This window comes from Gnatocerus cornutus, chromosome 9 (genome assembly GCF_029298725.1).
Source record: "Gnatocerus cornutus isolate USDA-ARS CGAHR chromosome 9, icGnaCorn1.1, whole genome shotgun sequence".
Classification (NCBI taxonomy): domain Eukaryota; kingdom Metazoa; phylum Arthropoda; class Insecta; order Coleoptera; family Tenebrionidae; genus Gnatocerus; species Gnatocerus cornutus.
The window spans coordinates 7,524,822-7,550,660 of NC_142241.1; the positions used below are offsets into that span (position 1 = coordinate 7,524,822).

Consider the following 25,839-nt stretch of genomic DNA (forward strand, 5'->3'; position numbering starts at 1 on the left):
GACTTTTTGGAACAAACAGACTTGAATAAAAGCGATAAGAAGGTTGTTGCCGTCATATCCAAATGCATCGATAAGATGCGAATACATTCTATTGATAAGAGACACTTTTCCGAGGAAAATGATGAAAAATGTTGATTTAAAGCCGTTTGTCTTGCGTAAATAAAAATATCGTTGCTGCAATGCGCCATATACACAGAACGAACCAAAAAAGAAACAAATCAAAGCGCGAAACTCAGTTCGAAATCCGAACTTTTTTTTCGTTATCGTGCCCTTCACGCGCCGTCTCGTCTTTATTTAGCCAATCAATCCTTTGTGTCCTGTCCGATTTAAGTATTTGCTCAAGCAATTCGACTTAAGTGGGTTCTTCAAACAAGCCCACCTATAAATAATTCCGTCGAAGGTCTCCGTCGACAAAGAAAGAAATTTCAGCGTTGCCAAAATGAAGCAGACGGGCACCAAGTTCACGACACCGTCGATGGTCGTCCGTGGTCTTGTCATGGCCAACTGCCAGACGAAAATATCTTGTAATGATGAGGTGTGTACGAGGCTATCAGAAATCTTCCAAATTCCGCTTAAAACAGCTTTTCCGTTCCGGGAAACACGAGCGCAATTTTATGTAATTTCAGTCAATTGCGCGTGGCAGACGGAGACAATTTCGTAAAAATCAAGAGGTCTATGTCAAATCTTAGCCAACTCGATTTATCCCCTCGATGTTTATCGCAATTAAAGAATCTCGACGGTAGTGTTGTTCCTTCCATTTCATAACACAGTCAAGTGTGCACCCGTCTTTAGATAGCGATCATAAAATCCATCCTTGTTAATTTCGCCACAAATCTTCGTAATTGAAAATTGTGAAAAAAAAGCCCAAGGGCGGGAATTCGATAAATGTCATATAGGTTAGAAAGAAAAAAAAACAAAGATTGCGAGTTAAGAATAATGGTTCTTTTGTTGTCTTATTGAATAAGAATTCATCGATGTCGTTTGTTTCGTAACGACATTCTTGCATTTTATAATCAAGGAAAAATTGAAGAAGTGACAGTTAAATCCTTTGATATCGATCGAGAAGAGAATGCTTTGGGATTTTTCGTTCCACTTTTGATGGACGAAATCGTTACGAAACGTTAGAACTGGGCCGGTTCGATTAGGAGCCGCCATTTTTTGAACTAGATGTACAAATTTAGATAAGATGTTGTCGAGGGAAAAACACCAACAAAAATTCCTAGATTTTTTGAAGATATCCCGGGACTATTAGAATTCGACATTTTCACACAATGTGAATAGGTGAGACCATGAATATTAAGGCGATATTTGCATACAATCGTTTTGGATAGTTTTCATGGTGGTGGAAATCTTGTCATTTTTAGACATTAATCATCTATTGTATGGAAAAATGGACATTTGGTTAAAATTTGAAATTAAAAGAACCATTCGTGCGTTAATCGCTCGATTTTTAGACCAATGACAACAATACATATACACGGTGAGCGAAAGAAAAATTAAGTATGTCTAATTGAAAGCATAAAAAATTGAATAGCAGCATTAATAATTTCGTAAATTCTTTTCATGTCACGCTATATTCCATTATCGAAAATGCGCTTTTCTCGCACGTCATGCAGTGTTTGCTGTCAAATTTAAATTTTGCCTCCAAACAATACAAAAGCGTGCAATGTTAAGAGTTTGTTTCCACCGTCGACGTTTCTCCGTTTGTCCGCGTCCACCTTCAGCGTCGTGCGCATTTGTTTCCTCCCCCGAAACAAAGACGCATCGCCCCAGCACCCTAGTTTTTCGCCGCCTTTAATTACCCCCTCGTGCAGCGCTCGCAAGTGCATTTAGTTTTAAGCAGTGAACTCCTAAAATAACTATGGTAAAAAATCAATAAGTGCAGCAGTAGCGGTGCCGGCAGAAACACACTCACACACACAAACACAAACGGAGGGCCACTCCGTATAGGTACGGCGAGTATGTGTGTGTGTATATCAGGACATAAGAGTGTCAAGGTCGACTTTGGATATGCACCACATGCACCTCAACTGCAATTGCACCAATGCAACAGTGCGCTCCTGCTACTAACGCGGCGCGTAAAACATTTTTTTCGTTGGCTCGGTTCATTTTTCTTGTGTTGAAGAAGAACAGTTGGCGAGGGTGAGGGGTGAGACGACGGGGAGAGGGAGGGAAAGAAGGTATGTTGCTTTACTTATTATTTTTTGTGGAATGTAAATGGGGTGCAATAAGAGGGTTGTGGCTGAATTTTAGATGGGCACACCTTTGTGTCACTAGCTTGGAAAGAAAGTTTTTTCCAAAAGTCACACGGAGAAGTATACTTTCCGGTCTTTTCGACAGCTGCGTTCGATACAATGGAGACGAAGACTTATTTGTGGCCGCTTTTGTAAAGACTTTTTGCAAAACGCTGATTTTTTCTTAACTAACCGAAAAAAGTAGGTGGCTATGCCTCAACTATCAGAACGTAAATCAAGTATGCCATGACAACTTTTTACTTTAGGTGTCACAATAATTTGTCTTTCATGTTGTCATAATATCTGTCAAACTGTTAATTTTTACACCAATAAAACAGACAGTTCTGAAATGTCAACATGTAAAGGTCAGTTTTTTCTCACGGGTGTGCATTTTTAGGCACATGTCCTCTATGTTCTTATTCTTATTTCAACGTTGGTAGAAGTGTGAAATAATCGCGTTTTTTGTTTTCCGCCGCTTCGATCACCCAAATCGGCATTTTCGCTATCTCATTGAAAATTTCCGTTCGTTCTAAGGACAAATCTAAATGCGGAAATGCATGTTGTTTTCGCCAACGGATGTAGATTCGGCCGACATTCAGTTAAAATAACACACGAAATAAACATGTCAGCGGTAATAATAATACTCTTTGGTCCGATCTGGGGTTGTAACAAATGTAAAAAAATCCAGTCGCTTGAGGCGCTGCGTCTGGTGGTTTTTATTATTTGACATGATGCAGTTGTTATTTTTCCCTTTGTTGTGCGAAGGGTATTTTACATGAATTTTTCAGATCACTAAATTAATTTTTACAATTATCGGTCGCTTTGTTATCGTTGATTTGATGTCCTTTTGTGGGAAATTGTCGACGGCAATAGCATACGTCGTATTTACATTTAACAATTTTTTTTCTGTGTTTGTTTAAAAAATTGAATTTATTATTTCTGTATTCGTTTTTGATGTGGAAGGCCCCGAGTCAAAATCAATTAATAATGGAAACGCGCCGCTTGAAATATTAACGGGGAAATAAACACATCGTAACGTTTAAATTACAAAGGTAATAAACATAAATATCAGTAAAGAACACAATTTGCATCATCGGACTAATGAAATTGTAATAATAAAATCGATGCGTGTGTGATAGCATGAAAAGGGGCGATTGTTTAAACTTTAAACGACGGCGCTTCCGGACATGTCACTAGAAATTTTTACTTTTTTCATGTTGGAAAAGCTGACGAACGAGTTGCAACACTTGTATTTATAGATTCACGTCAGGTGTATGAAACTATCAATTTTTTAGCGTGGAATCGTCAACAGCTGTCAAAGTGGAAATTATTTATATTTAGCACACGATGAAATATGTGACATTTGCAACTAATTCGCGCGTCTTTATGTCTTACCGCTTCCTGGTCATGGTGTAAGCTGTGACTACTAAAAATGCAAAAAAAAAAATAAAACTAGCCCGTTTCAGGATTTTAAAAACGCGGCAAACTGAATGTGCCGCTTCATTGTGTCTGTGAGTCGACAAAAAAGTGTCAAATTTAATGTCAAATGAAGCGAATGTTTTACCACGCTGACTTGTGTTGTGTTCTGTTTTTGACCCACTTCCGATTCCTCGGGCTAAATAATTGACGACGCATCGAAAATCGCTCCTAAAAATAGCAGCATGCAATAGAAGAGCGCAGAAAAATTTGTCTAAACGCGACCTAAATCAATACTCAATTTGACCATTGTACTCTTACATCATCAAAACCCTTTTCCTTCCTCAAAAAAATATTTTTCAGGCGTCGTCCTTAAAACCCCACAACTCAGGCGGAAATCCCGCGTCATTCTCTCCTCTCTAATCATCGCACCGTTCCGAATTTTTCCTGCGATAATTGCGCCGAGAGGGTCGAGAACAAACACCCTCGAAATCGACCCCTCAAAACCTACGAAATTAAAAGGGGCCGCGACAACACAATAAAGAACATTGGAACAGGGTGGGTTTGCCAAATATTTACATTGTCGGCTAAAATATTGTTTTTTAGGGCACGTGTTCAATTTAGAAATTGCTATCGATTCCGGGAAGGTTTCGGCGAGAGCCGAACCCACAGAAAATAAATCGCTCAGGTATAGCGGGGTTAGGAAAAAACGGGATGAACGGGATTTCAGGCGCGAAATCAAGAGGGCTGTGGAGGTTTGACCGATGGAAAACAAAAGAAAGCTATTTTAAGGCTCAAGCGGCGCTCCAGCTTCATCGCATATTACTAAAGAGATATTTCGAAAACGTTTTTATTCAAATTTCCCGCTACTTTATAACACATCAAGTAGGTAAACTGCTTTCTAAAACATGTCATGGATGAAGAACGAAAATGTTTTGACAGTTCAAGTCACGTGAGCGCAGATTACACAAAAACTGCGTTAGTCTCAGAGGTGACAAAGGAGTCACTTCCGGTAATACCGGAAGTTGAGGTACAGTTTGTAATTCACCCTGTATCTCTAAAATTATTTTTCATGGATAACTTGATTACACCCGCTAAAATTAGTGTCGACGGCTGTCAACATTTTTCAGCAATAAAAAATCTGCGGGTTTCTTGAAAAACAACGCAATAAAAGATGCGATGTTAAAATACATTTTCTCTTCCAAAGCCAGCTTAATATTTCATCCCGAAAAAAAAAACAAAGATAACACCTTCTTGTCCTCTTTTCCTTATTTTCTCGTCTTTCTTCGAATCAAGCTCGCCATGAACGTATTGACTAAATCGTTTTGTGCACCAGTTGCGAACGCATTTATCTGCATTCTTCGCTGTGTAAGCTGTTAGAATCAAGGCTAGAAAAATGAAATGTCGATACATGCATTGCTCCAACAACGGGAAATACTTTTGTTTCATTTCCTTGTTAAATATACCGCTAATTTTCTACTTCAACCTTCTAAATCGTTCATACTCCACGGCGCAGCAATTCGCACGTTTTTTTCTCTTTCGTTGGCAACGACGAGACGATTATCGACGTTTTCGGGGGTCGCTTGATGCGAATTTCGGTGGACCAGAAGGGGCGAGAGCGCTTCGTTGCAATTGTGGAGGGTTTAAGAAGTAGAGAGAGCCACTATTGATCGCATTTTTTGATCCCTTTCCGTGTCGGCCGCCCCCGCACTCCGCCCTCCACTTCGCTAAATGCACCCTTGCACTGCTACGGGATTTTTACGTTTGAAACGAAGGGAAAAAATTCGTATAACCTTGATTATAATTGCGAAATTGCGTCAGGATTCATGGATGTGTGTATGTACGTGTGAATCATGGATTGTTTGGCATTTGAAAATTTTATGGTTTCTAATTCTTCGACCATCATTAGTTGAATCAAGGACGCCGTGGAACTTTTACGATGTTGCATTGTTTTGATGATATACGGGGTGGCCGTGCAAATTCGACGCCGGCCGACCCGCACAACCGCGCACTCTTTCCTTATACAGGTGTCCTTTCACTTGTCTTGAAAAAGGATCATTTATTATCATGGTATTTTGATTCTAAGAATAAAATGCTAATCTCGATAAATGGACACAATTTCAAAACATATTGGACTGCGGTTGGCCGTGGATCAAGTTGACATTTCGGAACTGTCAGAAACTTAATATTAACTGAAAGTAATTTATTGACAGGTGCTTCATAAATGACATATAGAAAAATGTGAAATTATATAAAAAAACAAACGCGGCTCGCAGAGACGGTTTGACGTCAAGTTTTTTAAGAGGAAGTAGAATAAAAAAAAGTTTAAGCGCACTTCTTGTAAAATTAAGAATAGTTAAATGTTAAAATGTAAGAGTAATTTAAAAATCTGAAGGTTCTGTGGTTCGAATATAGTGATTTTTGTCGTGGGGGTTGGTGTAAAAAAAAAGAGGAGCGAAGCTTAAGCTAGGAAAATCCGTCGACAAAGACGAAAAAGTCCGTGGTTGGCGGGTCATCAGACAAAGAAGCATCTAGAAAGAGAGAAAGTCGGCTATAAACACGTTAGAAAAGAAGGCGACTAGATCAGGAAGAGAGACGCGAGTATCCGCGAGAGGGGCGGTTTAGCCGTCTCCTTTCGTAACGTGAAGAAGGAGAAGGACGAAACGAATGGGGATGCACGGATCTAGCGTGCGGGCGAGGGGAGGGAAAATGCAAGTGCATGCAAGCGCCGAGTGGCGTCGCACTTGTTGCGTCACAATATGACGTTACTACAGTAGTGATACAGACCACCATTCATGCAACACATTAGTGCGAATTTCGACGAGAAACGGAAACGCGCCGATTTTCGAACGAACATGTAGAACGAGGAAAAGAAGCGCTCTCCGGCCCGATCAGATCGTCACTTGTCTTGTTGAAAATTTTCTGTTACAGATCGCAGTCGGCTATGGCGAAAAAACGGAACGCGAGCGAAGATTTTCTCCACCGATCGCAGGCGGCGTGGTGACTACGAAAACAAAAACTGCTGCTGGCTACGAAAGCCGAGTGACTTGATTTGGGACTTTAGTGGGGGTGTGTGTGCGCCACTGACTCGACGACGACGGTGCGACGAAGGGTTTTTATCTAATAAAATTTTGGTGTAATGAATTTGAAGCAATGGGTCATAGAAGATCTCGTTTGCGAATCAGTGTAGCAAACTTGCCGCTCGGAAAAAATGGCGGAGTGCTCTTATGCGCGATGCGTTCAACAGAGGAGGAATATTAGGAGAGAACTGCAAAGATGGACAAGAAACATGGTTCACATCGTCGGTAAGTGAGAAATCCGAGTGCATGCCGCCACCGCCGCCGACGCCGCCGTCGCCGGATTTTCACCGCCGCCGCCGGTATCTGTGTGTGTTTGTGAGTGTGTGTGTGTGTGTGTAACCTGTTGACTGCGTTACCACGATGTCACGATTTTCCCCTAGACGACGTCGTTTCTTTCAAATTCGACGCATTGCCAACGCACCAAAATCAAATTTCATCTCTTCTCCTTCGCCTCCGCCTCTGCATTTAATGATTTTCAAGATGCACTTTTTTATATGCGTCGTAGTCGCATTTTTCCGTGTCGGCGCCGAATTATTACTTTGCTCTTGTTTTTCTTTTTCGGGAAAATTCGACGCCGCCGCCGCTTCACCCCTTCCCCCGCCATTGCGAATCGTCGACCAATAATCGACAATTATTTTTCGCTTCGCTCCTTTTTACACCGACAATCGTTTATTCCTATTAACATGTAAATGTCAGTGTAACCGTGAGCTAGATTTGTGGTAGGGCGTTTGATGCACAACCTTACCTCCAGAGTGCACTGTGAAAATGCAATCGCCACCACTGGAAGCATGCGCGAATCTCGATACCTCAGTTTTAAGAAGAGGCAAACTTTAAATGTCCCACCGAAAATTCATATCTTTTTTGTTTAAACATGGCGACAGGAACCGGATTTTCAATTATAATAATTAAAACAGTCCCACTTTACCTCCGGAAAAAAACTACTAGTTTCGGAAATGTATATTTTACGGACGACTCCGCCCATTCCACCGTCAAATCACATTCGATTGTCTTTCGGCGAGTAGGCGGAGCCTACCGCGAGTTTTTCCACTTTTACATAATGAATTTTTTGCGGTTTTCTTCAATTTTTCGATTCCAAGTGACGGTTGTTGTGCAACGTAATAACATCAACCTTGACAACTCTTTTGATTCAATATTCTTCTTACATGGCCACCTGGGACAAATCTTGATGTGGATGATGGTTGCACGTCATTTTATTTTCTTCTAATGGATACTTTTCACCTGGTTCCGAACCCCTATACCCACTGATTTTTCTTTGAAATGTGCTGGGGGCTCCACAGAAAAACGTCCTCATTTACCAAAAGATTTTTTAAAGCTTTCAAGATAAAAATCTACCTACATGATTTTTAAATTGGTGCAAATAGATTATAAGGTGCCTACTCTAGATATCACATTTTATTTTTTGTCAAGGGCACTCAAATACAAATCACAAAAATCTATACAAATCAAGATTGGTACTTCTGAATTACCGGCTCCGTTCAATAGCATTAAACTTCGTGTCACAATTTTGTTAAAATCAAAGTAGGCTACAAGTTGTTGCACTGGCTGCTTGATTTGAAACCTCTCTAATTTACGAATTCGCCGTAGTTAGGTAACTAGATGAAACTATCGGACACTCATTTTTCTACAATCACCACTTTCTGCGACATTTTACATTGAAAACTTCAAATTTTACAATCTATTATTGTTGTATTTCATGTTATTATTGTTTTTTGGCAATTGTATAATTTTTAATCGCAGTTATCTTTGACTTAATTTTTTTGCTAATCTTATTTTTAACAAGAGGTATTAAAGCAGCTTTGAAACAAATTGACACCGCTGTACCTAATGTTTACCAATAAAATATTTGAAATATTTACATTTATCCCGTTTTGGAAAGTTGACTGTGACGAGCAATTTGATTTTGTCATTGAGATTAGCGAAAACTGATCATTAAATGAATTCCGTATTTAGAGACTCGAGGAAAGAAAGTTTAACAAACAAAAACGAAGCTGTCAACAAAAAATGAACATTTTCACCATTTAGACCGAAGTGGACTATGAAGTTAAAGCTTATCTCTCCACGTGTTCACGTTGACGTTATGTAACTAGATAGAACGGTGAATTAAAACTAAAACAAAAAAGCTCAATTTTCCCAATGAAATTTTACCTCCGTGACCTTTCTATCTTTGCCGTAGTTTAGTAAAAAAACCTGACAAATATAAATCAAGTCGGCGTGAAGCCGACAAGGTATCAATTATAATATCTCGTTTCCTCTGACACCCAACGCGATGTTATTTTGTTCGCCCTGTATGTAGGTATAGTTCACGTTAATTGCACCAATTATTTCTAAATCGGTCGCATGGCATTTCCACCAAAAGTAGCGTCACTAAGGTCGCATCTCGTAAAGGTCACCCTTATTGAATTGTAAAAATGACAATAACGCAACAATAAATTTCCACAATGAAACCGCAACTTTTCTTCGTCTTTGTCGCACGCGTTTCGGTCGATTTCTAAACAGGCGGAGAACCAATAAAAAATCGCCGGTACCTTTACCGTGTGATTCATGCTTTCCAACGCAAGCAACAATGGCCCGCAAGGCCACAAACTATTCATCTATTCGGAACCAGTTTTTGGGCCAATAGAAACCCGACTCCCACCACTGTCAAAATTTCGGCGGTCCTGTTCTATTGGTTTGGATTAGATGGCCTTGAATTAGACAAGAACGTGGCCCACTCCATTCGAATGGCGACGAGGCGACCGACCAACGATTTAGGTTTCTTTGGGAAAGAATTTAATCGGGCTGTGTGGTGTGATAATGGGGCAATTTGATCCATTTGATGTTGTACTTGAAATTTGACCGAATTTATAATCGGCGGCGGCGTGGGTTGATTCATAGTTTAATTATTCGTACGGAATGACCTTCGAAAAATTATTAATTTGTGATGATAGCTGTTCTGGGAAGGTATTTTTGATAACATGCGGACGAATTGTTGCCATTTTTGTTTCAGCTCAGGCGACTTGATTTTGCTGCCGCACCCACCCAAACCCAAGTTTGCACTTGTTTATTTTTATGCTTGTTTCCATGATAACGGATGATTTTTTGCACTTGTAACTAAGTGATTGAATTCACTTGAAAACTTTCCAAAATCGCAGTATAAAAAGATAAGCATTCTTGATGTAAATATGGGAGATAAAACGATAAATTAAGACGGTTTTCTGGCGTTTCATTTCACGGCCAAATACAAATTTGATTGATTGCAGTCGACCAGCGATTGAGCTGCGTAATCGTTAGCATTGAAAAACCTGAAAATTATTCAATTGATGCAAATTTCATTTAAATGCCGCCACTTACCCGTGTTGCGACCGTTTGAAATTGTAATTTATTAATTATTGCAACATGTTTCTTGTTTCGAAGGCATCATAACCTTAAACCGACACATTTACATTTTAGGTTAGATTTTTCGCTTGTAAAACACAAAATGCAACGTTTTAATCCGCGCAATTCTCTTAATCCAAATCAAAGAACATTTGACACGAACTGTTTACTTTTGTAAACACAAACTCAATTACCGGAAACGATGGAAATTTCCGGGACGCCCGGAATCGGGATCTTGCATTAGGTTCAAACGAAAAAAACGCCGCCTACTAGTTTGATTTTAAACAGTAATATGGGAGTTTCCTCCTCCATGTCATGACTTTTTCATTTCCCCGACCGGAAGCGGCCATAACATTCGATTTTTCGTGACAAATCGCCGACCGCGTCGCGGTCAACTCATTAAAAAAAAATCGCCGATTGCCATATAAGGAAATTTCGGGCGCCATTTCCCGCCATCTGTCAGTTCTCCCTTATCACAGCCAACTGCGTTAAAACCACTATCTAATTAAAGTGGTGGAAAAATCGCGTCACCTGCCTTCTCACCTCATGTGGGCTTAGATCCGACTAATTACCGCGTTAGAAACATTTGCCTAACGAGATCGGCAACTGTCATCGACATTGGCTTTGTCCGCGACTGTACCCCAACAACACAAAGACCGAGAAGTCTCGAACATCTTTTGCAGATTCACTCTCTTCACTCACACACGCGTACGAGATAATCGAATCGAATGTGCCGCTCTTGTGCGATCATGACACGCATCGCGCATATGCAGTAACTGACCTACCCGACAGTCGGTCGAGTGCACACACACAGTCGAGGCGGTCTGCCCTTAGCCCTAATTCGGGCCGAAAAGGGCTTAAACGAAAGTAGGTTCCGTTGTTTTATATCAGTGTCTTCATCAAAACGGCTACGTTTGTGCTATGCGATTTTGTTGAAACGACCGGTTTATATTTTTGTGATTATCTATTGCTTACTGGAATGAAATATGTGCATGAGGAGCATTTTGGTTAGTTTTTGTTTTTTTTTTATTTACACGTTATTGCTTGTAGATACTTGGCAGACTTTGCATTTATATCCCCACCAAGTTTTTCGGCTCCACGATAACTCGATTTTTATTTGAGCACGTACGCGATTTTAAAGGTGTCATTGTTGTTTAATCTTTTTCGGAAAATTTCCATTAGAACTTCGTTTGTTGTTATTTTGCTGAGTCAAAAACTCAATCCCCGCCACCCGCGATTTGTTTATGCAATTGTCTGGCTTTTAATCAAAGTGCGCAAATACGACAAAATTTCACATTTTCGTTTCTACGTCTCCACAATTCGAAACAATCGTTTATATTGCCTGCTGTTTTCATTAAAAATTTCTCTAATTATTATTGGCCAACGGATTAATTCACATTTTGACATAATAACCTCGTTCGGAAGCTTTTCATCGGCCGTTTATTGTGTAGTCGGCTGTAATTTTCGTTGCGATTGTTGGTACGACTGAAATTTTGTAATAAACGTTGTTCGACACGTTAACTTCATTGCGGCTTTCAACGTTGAGATTCGAAAATTCGATTAGCGTTTTCTTGTCTTACGCGACAGTTAACCTGGATTTGTATTAGATGTTTCCGGATTCGATAGAAATGACGTCACGAAAAAGAACGATTTTGAGATAAGCCGACGCGATTATTATAAACAAAATGTCACTAACCTAGGGCAACATCGAAGTGGCAATTAGCGATCAGATAAGTGTTTATTCAAGTTGTTTTTTTCACGTCAGATAAAAAAATGAAAATAAAGTTATCTAAAGAACGAGATATTGATCGAATATTTTCGATATACAGGGATGATTAATAATGCGATTAAGACTGTGGATTTGCGATTCACTTCTATTTAGAACCTCCCTGTATATTAAAACAGATCTTTTCAGAATGTATGTCTGCTGAATTTTTATCTTTTTAATCATGATAACGATAATAATTATCTCACGTGGAATAATAAATAATATCCTAAAAATAAATGAGTGTGGTAAAATATAAACTTGGCGCTCGGCTCCTGTGGTGTTTGAGTTTTTTTTGGTCCCTTGGCTACAAGCTCATCTCAGGCCAAGGTTAATCCATTCAAATGTAATTCACCGAAATATCGTTTTGAAATAATCCGAAAACGACCTACCTCTACATATCCGATGTTGTTTACGTCGCCTCGAAAACAGACGCATAAATAAAAAATAAATTGATCCTCGTCGTTGTTTATGGCTTTAATTCTATCACTGTTATCTCTCCTAGAATAATACGAAATCTTTCAGGTAGGTTAGGTACACTGTACACATCTGACTTGCAGATAACATCTTTGTTTAAAACACGAAAAATGTTAATCTTGTCAACAAACATGTCGAGAAGACGGTTTAAATATAGCCCCAACATATGGAACCTATTAAAATCGAACGTTTTTTTTGTTACGTAAACGGGGTGTAATTTGCATGAATGTGCCGCCCCCTTTGTCAAATTGTTACGTAACACGGTCCGGTACCAGATGGTGGATGAGTTTCGGCTCTAATCGCCCGGAAAAGCATAAGTGTGGCTTTCTTTGTGCGGTTAATTCAATTTAGGTAATGCGGGGGCGGTTTCACTGCCTTTCTCGAGGGGGTGTTTAGAGGGGGCGGCGATTTTCTTTATGTAACGTGGGGTTGCGGTTACAGATTTTGTCGCGCTCCTGGCTCACGAATAACGGATTTTCTAAAATGTGGGACAGGCGGCGGGATTTCGTTTAACAGATGTCAGAAAAATTGTTTAAAAAAAATGGCGGATTGTCGTTTAGGTGGAAAGCGAAGTGAGCTTTTTCCGGACAAAAGAACCAGAATTGGCCTTCGTAGATTTCACAGAGCTGCAGGTCTATCTATCATCGTCAACGAATCAAGTCCCGTTCCCGCATCAAGGTTGAATATTATCAATAGATAGGTACTTCAAATAAAAAAAAATTAACAAGATCAAAAATACTCTGATTAGTTTAGGCGATCCTCAGATTTATCAAAAATTGAAAACGTAAAGGAATTTCCGCTAAAAATCAAATCAATGCTGCCAACCTCTCCAGTGAAATTTCTAACATTGCAACTTGCTAATCAAACCCTAAATTGCGCGTAACGGCGCATTTAATCCAAGATTGAGTCACAATCGTCGGACATTAGAACATAAAAGCAAAGTCGTGTTCCAACAGTTTAACTTAAAAACGTAAAAAACTCAAACATTGTTGACTCAGATTTTGCCAATTACGCAAAAATTGACCAATGCTGTCAAGTCACCTTCGCCCCCGCCATTTTTACAACGAATCTTGTTTTTGTTGTTTGTCATCACCAATTAATTCGTCTATTAATAAGGTTGTTTGTCGTTTGAACGAAACATTGGCATAAAATTGTTCTTTGTTCGCGAGGTTGCTTTTTTCCAACGAAGTTAGAGAGGGAAAATGCGGCGGGAGAGAGGGGCAGACCTTGAATGGACTGCTTAGTTTTCTAATGCTGCAACACCATTTATCAGCAGAATTCTGCCATTTTTGTCTGGGGTTTTTTGTGCGCTTTTCTCTATCTATCGACCTGCGAAGTTGGCACACGCGAGTTAATTCCAGCTAAATCGTTTGGCTAATTGCGAAATCGAACGAACTTCTTACAGGTTCCGCGAATAGGCACATCCGGAATTCAACTTAAAAACTCCCGGAGGAAATTTTAAATTTCGCGCTATTCCGGACAGGAATTCAAGTCAATTCACGCGAAAGTGGAGACCACCGAAACTTTCAGTTAAAACTTCGCGTCAACTCTTTGACTGATTTTCCACAATACCAAGAATCTTCATTCCAAGTTGGCCTTGTCTCGCGGCTGTGTTTTCTATCTTTTGTTTCCGAAGCGCGCCGGATTCTACTTTGATTCGTTAAATAAATTGTTAGAAATTGTAAAAAAATGAAATCTGCGCAGAATTGGGCCGCTTTTTCTTTGAAGCATCAATTAATTTGCGCGTAATAAACTAAATCCGCATTAATCGTGTGAATTCCAAGCAAGAATCTCCGTTAATCCTCGGCAAAATTTCTTCTTTCGCCTAATCGTTCCAATTCCGCCGCAATTAAAATCCGACTTTGCCTCGGTTAAACGACCAACCAACAATAATTTGTCTAATTAGTTTAATAACTCCGCCATTGACCGCGTCTATTTATCTATTTATTTTTTTTAATTTATCGAATTCCGTTCGGCGAACATGAATATGTATGAAGAAGTTGTGTAAACTGTTGAAATAGACTTCCGGAACATCGCTTGAATCTTTGATGAGTTCGTCTTTGACCACGTGGAATAAAAACAAAATTCAAGCGATCATTTATTAAACGATGCAATTGTCGACGGTTTAATTACGCTTTTTTCGATCGATCACCGACAAATGTCGAAAGTTTATAATTTGTTCGCAGATGTTGCTTACCCTTTCATGCTTCGCGTGCGTTATCTCGTTTCCTGTTAATTTCATTACAGAATTGTTTTTTTATTTTAATAAGATTTCCGTCAAGGACGAGAAAATCACTCAATGGCGGGGGTTCCCAGGCTTACGAAAAAAATTTGAATTTGAATCGTATCACGAAAAACGTAATTAAGCGTTAATTAGGCGGAAGCGCTGGAAAAATAATTACAAGATTATTGGTGGATTTTAATAAAAAACTCATTTTGAGTGAAATTCGCCGCGTTATTACGTAAAACTCGCGCCAATAAAACTGCATTGTGGACTTAATAATTTAATAATATACCTACTCTCACGTAATTACCCCTCAGTTAAACAGAACGCTGATATTCTAATTTAAATTACACTTTTCTCGGGATATGAAAGCGTCACTTGGCCATTTTACACGCCAAAACAAAGAAATAATTGAAAAGACCCGTTATGGAGATGCAGCAAAAAAATATAAACAAATGCATTTAATCAAGTTTTTTACGTTTGAATCAATGCCATTCAAAGACTCGTTAGATGTCAATCTTCCTAATAACGAAACTACTGTTGCCATAGTAACGTGCAATTTCACTTATCTAGATTAGTTTTTAAGCGAAAATTTCACTAGTTACGCCGGAAAAAAGGCGGCCTCGAAACGTCAAAATCACGAAAAAAACGACGAAATTAAGTTGGCTGTGAACATGATGGAATGTCACTAAGTTTAATGACGCGTTGGCTGTGAATTAAAAAACGTAGGTCGTCGATGGTTGGGTAAATGTGTTACGAGGAGTTTATCAATGAGACTCCCGGTGAACAGAGCTGCCAATACACTAGTAAAAAATTGATATCTACATAGTAGGCTTTGTTTTTTTTTAATGTTGGTTTAAATTTTAATGATAACGAGCTGAAACCCCAAATGGGCGCCATTTTAAAATTTACTTCTAACGTGACTCCTGTCATAATAATCGGACATCTGTGTTATTTATGTTGCGTTACCTAGTAACCGTGCGACATTTATAAGATATTATCAACGTTGACACTCTACGTTCGTGTTTTCCGACAAAACTTTGAATTCCATATTTTACAAAAAATAAGTAGGGTCTAAGCAGGCCTTGAAACAATCAATCTTCGTGTTCTGGAATGTGAAAAAATAAAGATCTTACAACGAATTGTTATTGTTTCGAATCGCCTTTTGTTTTCGAAGTCGCCGTTGATTCGTCCATCGAATATCACTCCGGAAAAACTCCGGTTTCACAGCCGCCTTACGAAACTCGAATCGCTGTCCTCGCCGCCTTAGCCAGCACATAATAAACCAAACCCACACGTGAAACCTCTTGTTTTGTGTGAGATATTCGCAAATCAGCGTCAGTTTGTTGAACTTTGAAAAGAAATCCAATAGAAACCGACACGAGTGGCCTTAATTCGTACCGATTTCGGTTGGCAAAGCCTGACCCCGAATGTCTAGGAAAATGTTTATTAGACAAACACGTATATCATATGTCGTTGGATCGGTTTACAGCGTCGCATTTGCATAATGTGAGCGGTACGCCCCTGGAAAATTTGGCACTCTTCGTATAAATGAAATGAAACGACGAAGTGATGAAGCGAATTTTCTCGTTGGTATTTTAAGTGAAAGTTGGTCTGGAAGTGAAAAAATCGCGCGGCTTTCGGCAAAATTTCTACAAGGAGCTTCGTCAGTCACGACTTCAACAAAGAAAAATGACATTTTCTAATTGTGCGTTTCGAGAAACGTTACGTTAGCAAAAATAATTAGTTGTTTATGCAAAGTATTAAAAAAGGAAGGAACGTGATAACGACGAATTTGACGCCGCACGAATTCCGCGCTTTCAAGGCCATTTTAAGGTCCTAGTAAGCAAAATGTGCCAACAAGAGACACTGTAAATGGTTTTTTTCCAGGGTTGGAACGAATCGCTGAAGAGTTGATGGGTCGGAGGAAATGGAAACTGTACCAAGAGTCCATGTCAAGGAATTATTTGCAACCGTTAAACAACAACGTGAAGACGCCGAAAGATCATCACAACCACAACAACAACAAAGAGGTGGAACAGAACAACCACCACGAAAAAGACAACACCGCCACTTATACCTCATCATCGACGCCGAAAAACGACGACGACGGCGGAGACGCCGTCACGGAACACAAGGAAAAAGAAAACGAAAAGACGCCAGTTGAGGACAGACTGAAAGACTGGACGCCGGAGACGAAGTGCTACTTCTGCGTGGACGGCAAGCTGGATAGCGAACACGCCGGACACGGGGTCCTGGTAAATCTCCTTTTTCTATTAACGACAATGGCGCCGCCGCCATTTTGTTGAAAAAGATTAATTGCGATTGTTGCAAGGATTCGGCCTTCTAAGAACCCACGAAACCAATAAAAAAGCCAGTTTTTGTGTTTTCCCCACTTATCCAAAGACATTAAAACACTTTAATTACGGAATTTATAAAAATCTATTTGTAGATAGGTTACGAATAATTGCTGGTTAATGACTATTGGCGATGCCCTTGGCCAGATTTTTTTACGCGGTTGCTCACGATGACGTGCGAAAACAACCAATTACGGAAAAAATTAGAAATGACGAATTAACGCCAAGATCTGGGGCAATGAAGGACAAAACACGCAAAACTACGAATCAAAATTGTAACCATCAACGCTCCATACCACTTACGTTGCGGAATTCGCATTTTTCCGGATCCGGACTGTCCTTTACGAAACCGATCGTTATCAATTTCTGGACTAATTACTCTGCGGAACGAAGTAGACCTTGCGGTAACCACCTCTCTCTAATGAAAAATTAAATACGGTCCTGCAAAGATCGATTCACGGTGCATCCGGAAGCATAATTTTATTTTAATTGTCGAATTGGCCGTTTTGTGGCGTTGAACCAGAAAATTTACTTTGTAGGCTCATGGGCGCATAATAATGCATCGATGGGTCGAAGCAACAGTGCAGGAAAACGGAAAAATTTTCAAAAAGTTCAGTTTTTCACCAACGCTGACCTAGTCTTCGATATTAACAAATGACAAGAAAACAAAAATTGGCTAACATGAAGTATTGAAAAACAAAAAGCTCATCTAGTTGGCTTTGGAATGCGCTAATTGGCCAGCTCCGAATTACGCGCTATGATTAAACTCGATTATTTTAACAGACTCTCTCCATCTGCGTTTCTATGCATTAACATATTTTCTACAAATTTCAACCAACGAAATCAGTTTTTGCTAGTTTCAATGTTCGTTTATGTTAATTAGCGACACTCAAGTAATTACACACTTCCCACAAACAAATTAAACGCTCCTGTCAACTGAACCATCAGATTACGATTTTTTTCCACGATTTATAAAAAAAAGGACTTGGGCGACAGATTTTTTTTGCGAAAATGCTGATTCATTGGACTTTCGAAATGCTCAGACAAATTTAATCGCAACTTGCACAATCCAACACGTCAACAAGAGCTTTATTTCCAGACAGTATGGGATACGCGATTGATATCGGATTTCTCAATTGTTTTTCGTTGCTTTCTTGTTTTCCCACAGCCCCTTTATTCCGAGAAAAACGATAAGTGACCTACCGTCAAATGGGGTGCATATGCGTCCGACACCACTCTTTACGGTGCTTCCCCCCCACGAAACTCCGTTATCAAGTCGAATCCCGCTCTAAATTACGATAAGCGTTGTTTATTCGTGTCTTCCTCATTTTTTTTTCCTCCGCAGAGTCCCCGTCACACGGATTCGGATACGTCAGATAGCCACAGCGACAACGAGGTACCTCCATCGCTCACCCCATCGCTCAACAATCACCGACACCACCGCCATCCGGTAGCACCCACCAACATGACCACGATAGAGAGTGTCACGTCGATGGCGGCATTGGCGGCGGCGTTCTCTGGTGGCAACTCACCGGGCACCACAGCCCCACATTTACCCTTTTACGCTCCAAGCATCTTATCCCATAACTGGTATTTGGCGAACGTAGCCAGATCCTTCCAGGAAAATAACCAAGACAAGGGGGCGTCGGGGGAGCAACCTTTGGATCTCAGCAAGGGGGCGGCGAACAACAACAGCGTCGGGGACGGCAGGATGGCCAACAATAACGTCAGGCTGCCGACGCTGGATACCAAACACATTTTCAAGTGAGTTAGGGGATTTGAAAACTTGAGGTTGGCACGATTTGACTGTTTTTGAGTGACCACCGAAAGTTGAATTTGCGTTTGATAATTCCGAATTCTACGCGTTGGACTGTACAGCAGTTTTTCTTATTGTTCGGAAATTTCACCCGAAAAACGCGAAAAATTACCGTGGAGTTTTTGTGAGGTTAGAAACACTTACCCGGTTTTCAGGGCGAAAATTTGTCGGCTCGAAAACTTGCAGAAAACTAGCATCACACACTAATTAAATTACACATTTTCCAGGAAAAATACACCAAAATTGCACTTTTTCATCACCACGCTTCAAAAAACACCACTTCCCACCCGGAAACACTGTCTCGGTAACTATCGTGTCGAAAAGGGCGCTATTCCGGAGTGGTAACCTAAAAAAATTATTTTCCCCAAACTTGGAGCGCAAATTTCGAATATTAACCGCTTCGTTCAGACAATGTATTGAAATAAGAAAATTTGATAGCCCCAACCAGACGGTTCACGGATCACAAAAATTCGTTATCGGGTCTTATTTAGTATTGCCGATAAATTAATGTTTCCTGTGCGAAATTGGATCCCGCAAATGACCCAGAAAAAAATCCCCGCGGTTAGTTTACAAAACATTGATTAAAAATAGAGGATATTTGGCGGTTTTTAACCATTGTTACGCAATTTTTGGGGTTCCGAAAACGCAAATCATAACAGATAAAACGCAACCGGTAAAAATTTCGTGATAACTCAAAATAAAAATTGCGACACATTTTTGTCTGGCAAAAATGACTTTATGACTCATCCTTGACCTACTGTGATTTAGCTGTGGATGCATTTTTCTGAAAGGAATTTGAATAATGGCGGTCGAAATTAGAAAATTCGTTAGTCATAATTTCCAAGAAGTGATTCAATTCGTGAATTATTTAGTTGTTTTGGTTTTTCCTCGCAATCAGTTGACGAATCATCGGAACAGTAGCGACCGCAAAGCGCGACTAAAAACACACAAATTTGTTGAAAAATGCGGGAGAGAATATCAACAAACTGTTTACCTAGTTTCGCAAAAATGAGATTAAGTCTAGACAATGACAATGACCTCTCTAATAAAATTTTATTGTATTTTGCACCATCCCGACGAAAAAATCCGATCGGAACGGTTTCGAAGAACTCGAAAAAATAGAATTGCATAAAGATAAGAGTGCCGGTTTGACCGATAATCGTATTTATTTCATATAGTGAAGGGGGGCGCTGCATTTTTACCATTTTAACAATGTTTTTCATTCGTATTTGTTATTGACCCCTTTCAGATTAAATCCGCCGAGTTCATTTAACTGAATGTTTTTTGTAGTCGAAGGAATAATCTAATTTTAAAACAATGGTCGAGAGCACTTTGTCCCTCTTCTTCAGATATGGGAATGGATTTATCATCGTTCTTTTTTGTTATAATTTATTTTTTCAATTTTGCGATGGGAAAATTCGCACGTCTTAAATCCTAGAAAACAATCGAAAAACCCAATAATTTAATTTGTGAAAACAATGGCGATAATCTTCTTTCGCTCTATTTGCGTTAAAAAATGACGATTGCTAGAGCGATTATTTAGTCTTTGCTATCGCCGGGGTCAATCACTCTCGGTGCATATGGTCTATTTGTTTTTTATATCTGTAGTACAGTGTTTACCGTCTATGTTTGCAAAAGGCAGTTGCGAAAATCATTTTCGATGCACTTTTTTCCCCACTTTCTTCCAACTTGTGCTTGTGTGTAATTCGCGTCTCACGAAATTTCCAATTTATGTTACGCAATATGTTCACCGATGGGATAGGTTAGTACAAATTTTTAACTCTTATCAGAATTTGTTTGTTCCAAAAACATATTTTTTTTATCTCGCTATTATCATCACGAATTCTTTATATAAACATGTCGAGTATTTTTTCGTTGTAACCTTGGCAATCAGACTTTTTTATCATCGAATTTATTCTGACACACACAAATGTTGAACGCCAGAGATAAGGTGTGAATCGGTAACAATCAATTATTTAGAAAAATTGCATCCGAGTGAAACGCTTTTACTGCGTTTCACCAATTTAGATCGGCAAAAACTTATTAATTAGTCGATCATCGAGTTAATTCCGGCAATTGTTTTGCGCTTTCATACTCTAAAAACTCGCAGGCAAAAACGCGGGTGAACGACTGCGCTTTTCACGGAAAAACTTGCCGAGGGAAAACTTAATTTTACAACGTCAATCAGAGTAGGCAGGTGTGAAGTAGGCGCCACCTTGGCAACAAATTGACATTTAAGAAGACGGGAAATAAAATTTTGCAAGATTTTTTGCTCGTAACTGCAGGATAAATACTCGGTCGTGTGGTAACTTGAATTGTCCAAATTTAATTTATAGTTTAGTGCGATGCACATCGACAATGGATGAAATTTAAATTTCCGTCGCCGCCTCCGTCTTGATCGTCGCAATCCAACTTGAAGTTTCTAGAACAAATTCCTCTTTCCTTCCCCCTCGATTTGAAATCTGCTGAAACTCGTCCACGTGTCGAAATTCCAATTAATCGCGGCGCAGTTGCACGATTGCGTCTATGTAGGAGATAATGCACCGTTGCCCTTGTCCCACATAACGATTTTTGCTTCTATGAGAAATGCATTGACATTAATTTGTAACCGACAATTTTGCACAGGCATCACTTGACCGGTAGAGGCAATAAGTCATTGCGAAATTGTCGGATCCATAGAATTAGCAAAACCTGGGAAACAGTCTTGGAACGATCATCTCACCACGCTATAATTTCAGTTCTGATTTTAGAGCGAAACCTAGGATGTCCGCTGTAGCCGGCAGGAGAACGTACACGGAAGACGAACTCCAGGCGGCGTTGAGAGACATCCAGTCGGGGAAATTGGGCACTAGAAGGGCGGCAGTGATCTACGGTATCCCTAGATCGACGCTGCGAAATAAGGTGTACAAATTGGCGTTGGAACGAGAGCGGGAGTCGCATTTGAACACTACCACACCGTTGAAGTTGGACGAGGAGGAGGTCATGGACGACGATAAGGAGTTGTCGGGAGCGGAAGAGGAAAAAGAAGTGGAGAAGGCGCTCCAAACGCCCTTGGTCGACATTTTACGTTTCTCCAACATGGAGATTCCCCCGGAAGCGCTCAAGGCGATCTTGCAGAAAAAGGACGGTCAAGAGGCGTGGGCGGGGCTCGAACACAGCGAAGTGGGACCTTACATCCAAAACCTTCTTCTAGCATCGCAGAACCTCCTCCCGAAACCGCTGGAGAATTCGGACTTTGCGAAGAAGATGCTAGCGGACGAAACGAAGAACAACGGCGATAGCGCGGTGAGTCGACCGAGTCCGTCGAATTCGGTGATAACCAAACCCAGGTCCGAATCGGAGGAGGAGTCCCCGTCGAATGTGATACTAAAAATTCCGTCCTTTAAACCGACGTCGAGCAAGAACGGATGCGATCTGACGGGGAGTCTCGCCTCACCTCCGGTCACCAGCGACTCGGGCTCGCCTCCAATCCTCCCCTCCAAGGGCATGACCATCAAGGAGGTCAAGGACGTCATCGCTCAAAGTATCAGTCAAAAGTTCCAGCAGAATTTAGAACCGCGACGGCCCATGATGGAAATGGACTACAAAAGAGGCGGTTTCACACCACCAGCCATTTCCGTGATCAAAACGCAAGAACTCCGGCCTTATCAGCCACCTCCCAAGCCCCAGAACCAAGCGCCGACCACGGGCGGCAAAGGTACGCGCCCCAAACGCGGCAAATACCGCAACTACGATAGAGACAGCCTCGTTGAAGCCGTGCGCGCCGTTCAAAGAGGTGAAATGTCGGTGCATCGCGCCGGCAGCTACTACGGCGTGCCACACTCCACTTTGGAGTACAAAGTCAAAGAACGGCATCTCATGAGGCCGCGAAAACGCGACCCCAAACCTAACCCCGTCGATGAGAAAATCGCCAGTTTGAAACAAAACGATCTCCGGAACCAAGACAAGCTCAAACCCATGATGAAACCTCCCCAAAAGTTCCCTCCCACGGCGACTTCCCCCAACGGAATGAAACTTCCAATTTTCGAACCGGGGATGACGCCCCTGCCCGGATACAACCCTCCACCGTTCCCATTCTGGCCGCATCCCGGCTTCCATCACCTCCCTCTAGACTACGCCCGTCCTCTTCCTCCTAATCCCGAATTCTTCGCGTCGCAGATGATGCAAAAACTGCAAGAGGAATCTTCGAGAGGAATCGGAGGACAGACGCCTTCTAACGCCCCAGCACTGGCCAAAAGCGCTCGACAAATAGCGGAATCGCTGCTGGACGGCACGGGCTCTAACGGATCTTTCTTAGATGGAATCATTAGATCGAGTTTGGAGTCGGGAGTGCCCTCCAACGACGACAAATTACAAAAAGAGGAAAAGAACATCGGCATCGAGAACATGTCGAATAAAGCGCTGTTAGAACAGTTGTGCAGAAACAGCAAGCTGGCGCCGCTCTCCAAACCTGCAATGACGTCGGAGAACAGCTCGGGAGACGAATCGTACAGGAAAGGAGCGAGTCCTCTCAACTTTACCGCTGGAGGTAAGACGCTCCTTTGTTTTATCTGATTCACAACTTGCAATGCACGAATTCAGTTTCTCTTGCCTTCAAGTTATGTAAATTCCACTGACTTTGTACCAAGTTTTTCACGCTGCAGCCACAAAACACGTAAAAACACTAAAACTTTGCAAGAAATTTCACCGAATGACTAATTTTTTCCGTAAACAAGTCGGTATCCTGGATACAAGTCCACAGTCTCTTTGAACAAAAATTTGTGTTTGTTGGTTTTTCTGTATAGTAAAATTGATTAGTGATCACTTTCATTACAACAAGGTCATTTTTACGCTTTGTTGTTGCATTTCCGAGCTGTGTATTGTTGGTTGCATATCGTGTCTTTTCGGCAGCGTCCAACTCCTCGAAGGACGGCCCCCACGACGCTTCTTCCCCCGGCGACGTCCATACGATCGAATTGTCGAATGATTCGAACGAGTCGACGGAAAAGAGGTCGTCGAAAGAAGAACCGAACCCGACGTCCGGCACTCCGCCGGCTAGGATCTACCTGAAAAAAGATCTGGCAAATCCAGACAACCTTCAGCCAGAGATGCTGATGCGCTTCCGGGACGTCCTTCCCGAAATGGAGCGGAACGGCGTCGGCGTCGAAGGCATCACAGGAAGTGCCTCGGATAACGACGCGCCTCAAGACTGACACCTAACTATTGTAAGTGAGCGATTTTTATACTGAAAAGGTGTAACTAGCAAATTATCAAAAAAAGTAAAATTCGGTGTTTACGACCCCCACCCCCAACACAGGGAAACGACGTGGTTGTTAAGTGGATAACGAGCTCGATGACGGTGTTTGTTGATTATTTATTTTCTATTTGCGTTTGTTTTGATTTGTATTTTTTTGTTTAGGGTTAGTGGTGAGCATCAAAGCAGTCATTTGTATATTAGGTGTTTTTTGACTCAAAACTGTATTCATTATGGGAAAAATTCATACGATTTCGATCGGATGAGTGGGCGTCGCGACGACCGAACACCACCATGTGATAAATGTTGATTTTTTTCGAGGGCGTCACGACGCCCGCCGTCCGAAAATTACATGTTTATTGTTCGATGTATTTGGCATGTACCAAAAAATCGTATCATCAGTGTACTCTTTATGTGTCTTCGACGTGGCGTACTATACCTCAAAACTTGTATAAAGTTCATGTTCACGCATCCAGCAGCTGCTTTGATGAGGACGGTTCATATACTTATCGAAAAAACCCATGGGATTGTCCCAGAATTGAAAAAAAAATTATATCTATCTGTGATTTATTCAAAATTTTTGATGTATATTTTCTCTAAAAATATCTTAAAATATAAATATTAAAATTAAACAATTAGGGAGTAGTTGATGCGGTCGGCGTACTGATCACGTGACTCAGTTAACCGAACCGACTTTCGTTTAATTCATATGACAATGAAGTGCAATTAGATGGTATATACATAATATATATTTACATCAATATTAAGTAGTATATAAGATATATTAAAAAAAATATATTATATATTTCAAAGGAAGCTATTTTGTTCGAGAGATAAAAGATTGACTCAAGGTAGAGTTTAAACGCTTCATTCCCCCCCTTTTCAACGACCGTCAGACACACAACCAACCACAACCGAACCGATACCGACAGTTATAACCGAACCGGTCCGAAAAACCGGTTCCTCAAACCAAACCAGATTTCTACAGTACACACATATTTAAGTTGGACCAATGCAGTTGTATATAATGTGGTATGCTTTACATATCGTTTGGCGTCCCCGCCGACTCCCAAGACCGTCCTAGTTGGCGTCCGGAAGTCGGTCGACGCGCCAAAACCAAACATTCCAACCATATATGTGCCAGATTTTTTATTCGCAAAAATTAGAAATGAACTTAAACGTTTATAAAAAAAACACAGATTGTGATCTCGGCCCGAAGGCCCTTAGATCATCTCGGAATGCATTTCTTTTCGAAGCTGCGAGCTTCCCAGTTCTCGTAGTTTTAAGATTTTTCAAACAAAACACTGTAATTTTAAATGTTTGTGTGTTTCACATTTTGCGCTTGCCAATTACAGTTCGGGGAGCGGAATCACGTCCTCTCCCGCCAAAATACTCTCTCTCGGCTTGATTGTAGTGTATCGAAATTTCGTCGCGATTGTAGGAAACGACACATTCTCAACAAAAAACAATTTCATTCAGCAAGTGTGCCACCGATTTTTGTGCAATTTTATAGCATTCGTTCTTGTGATAATTTGTTAAAGACACGTTCACTCTCCTTTAATTTTTTTATACTTATTGTTTCTCTCCCAAATGTGCGGTCCAAAATCTAAACCATAAAGTATACGCGATATTTTTAGTACGTACGTGAAAAAATACAGCACGAATCAAATTCGTTGTTTGTTACGTTAGCGGGGAGTCCCCGAAACACCTGAAACGGTACAGTCCATTACGTAAGTTTTTTTTTGTTAAGTTGGACGAAATGGACGTTTTCGTTCCGTGTCTATATTGCACCAAACGTGTCAGTATTTCGTTGTCATCAAAAAAAAAATAACGGACCAAGGTCTTTGTTTTGAAATAGACGT

General features: G+C 40.7%; 2 protein-coding genes across 5 annotated transcripts; both read left to right on the forward strand.

Moving 5' to 3' along the window:
- Positions 1 to 2,038: 2,038 nt before the first annotated feature.
- Eip93F (Ecdysone-induced protein 93F) lies at positions 2,039 to 23,943 on the forward strand. Of its 4 annotated transcripts, none has more exons than XM_088046653.1 (5): positions 2,039 to 2,180; positions 16,462 to 16,829; positions 18,274 to 18,692; positions 21,483 to 23,272; positions 23,635 to 23,943. In XM_088046653.1, exons 2-5 carry the CDS (start codon positions 16,488 to 16,490, stop codon positions 23,934 to 23,936), a joined length of 2,853 nt encoding a protein of 950 aa, XP_087902779.1. In that variant the 5' UTR covers positions 2,039 to 2,180; positions 16,462 to 16,487; the 3' UTR covers positions 23,937 to 23,943. The 4 variants fall into 4 exon arrangements, with proteins under 4 accessions (XP_087902779.1, XP_087902780.1, XP_087902776.1 ...); XM_088046650.1 differs by lacking the exon at positions 2,039 to 2,180 and adding an exon at positions 6,723 to 6,955; XM_088046652.1 differs by lacking the exon at positions 2,039 to 2,180 and adding an exon at positions 6,724 to 6,955 and having other exon boundaries at positions 21,495 to 23,272.
- On the forward strand, positions 3,582 to 4,410 carry LOC148168441 (uncharacterized). The gene is made up of 5 exons (XM_088046206.1): positions 3,582 to 3,646; positions 3,701 to 3,745; positions 3,787 to 3,811; positions 4,042 to 4,208; positions 4,257 to 4,410. Exons 1-5 carry the CDS (start codon positions 3,582 to 3,584, stop codon positions 4,327 to 4,329), a joined length of 375 nt encoding a protein of 124 aa, XP_087902332.1. The 3' UTR covers positions 4,330 to 4,410.
- Positions 23,944 to 25,839: the final 1,896 nt, after the last annotated feature.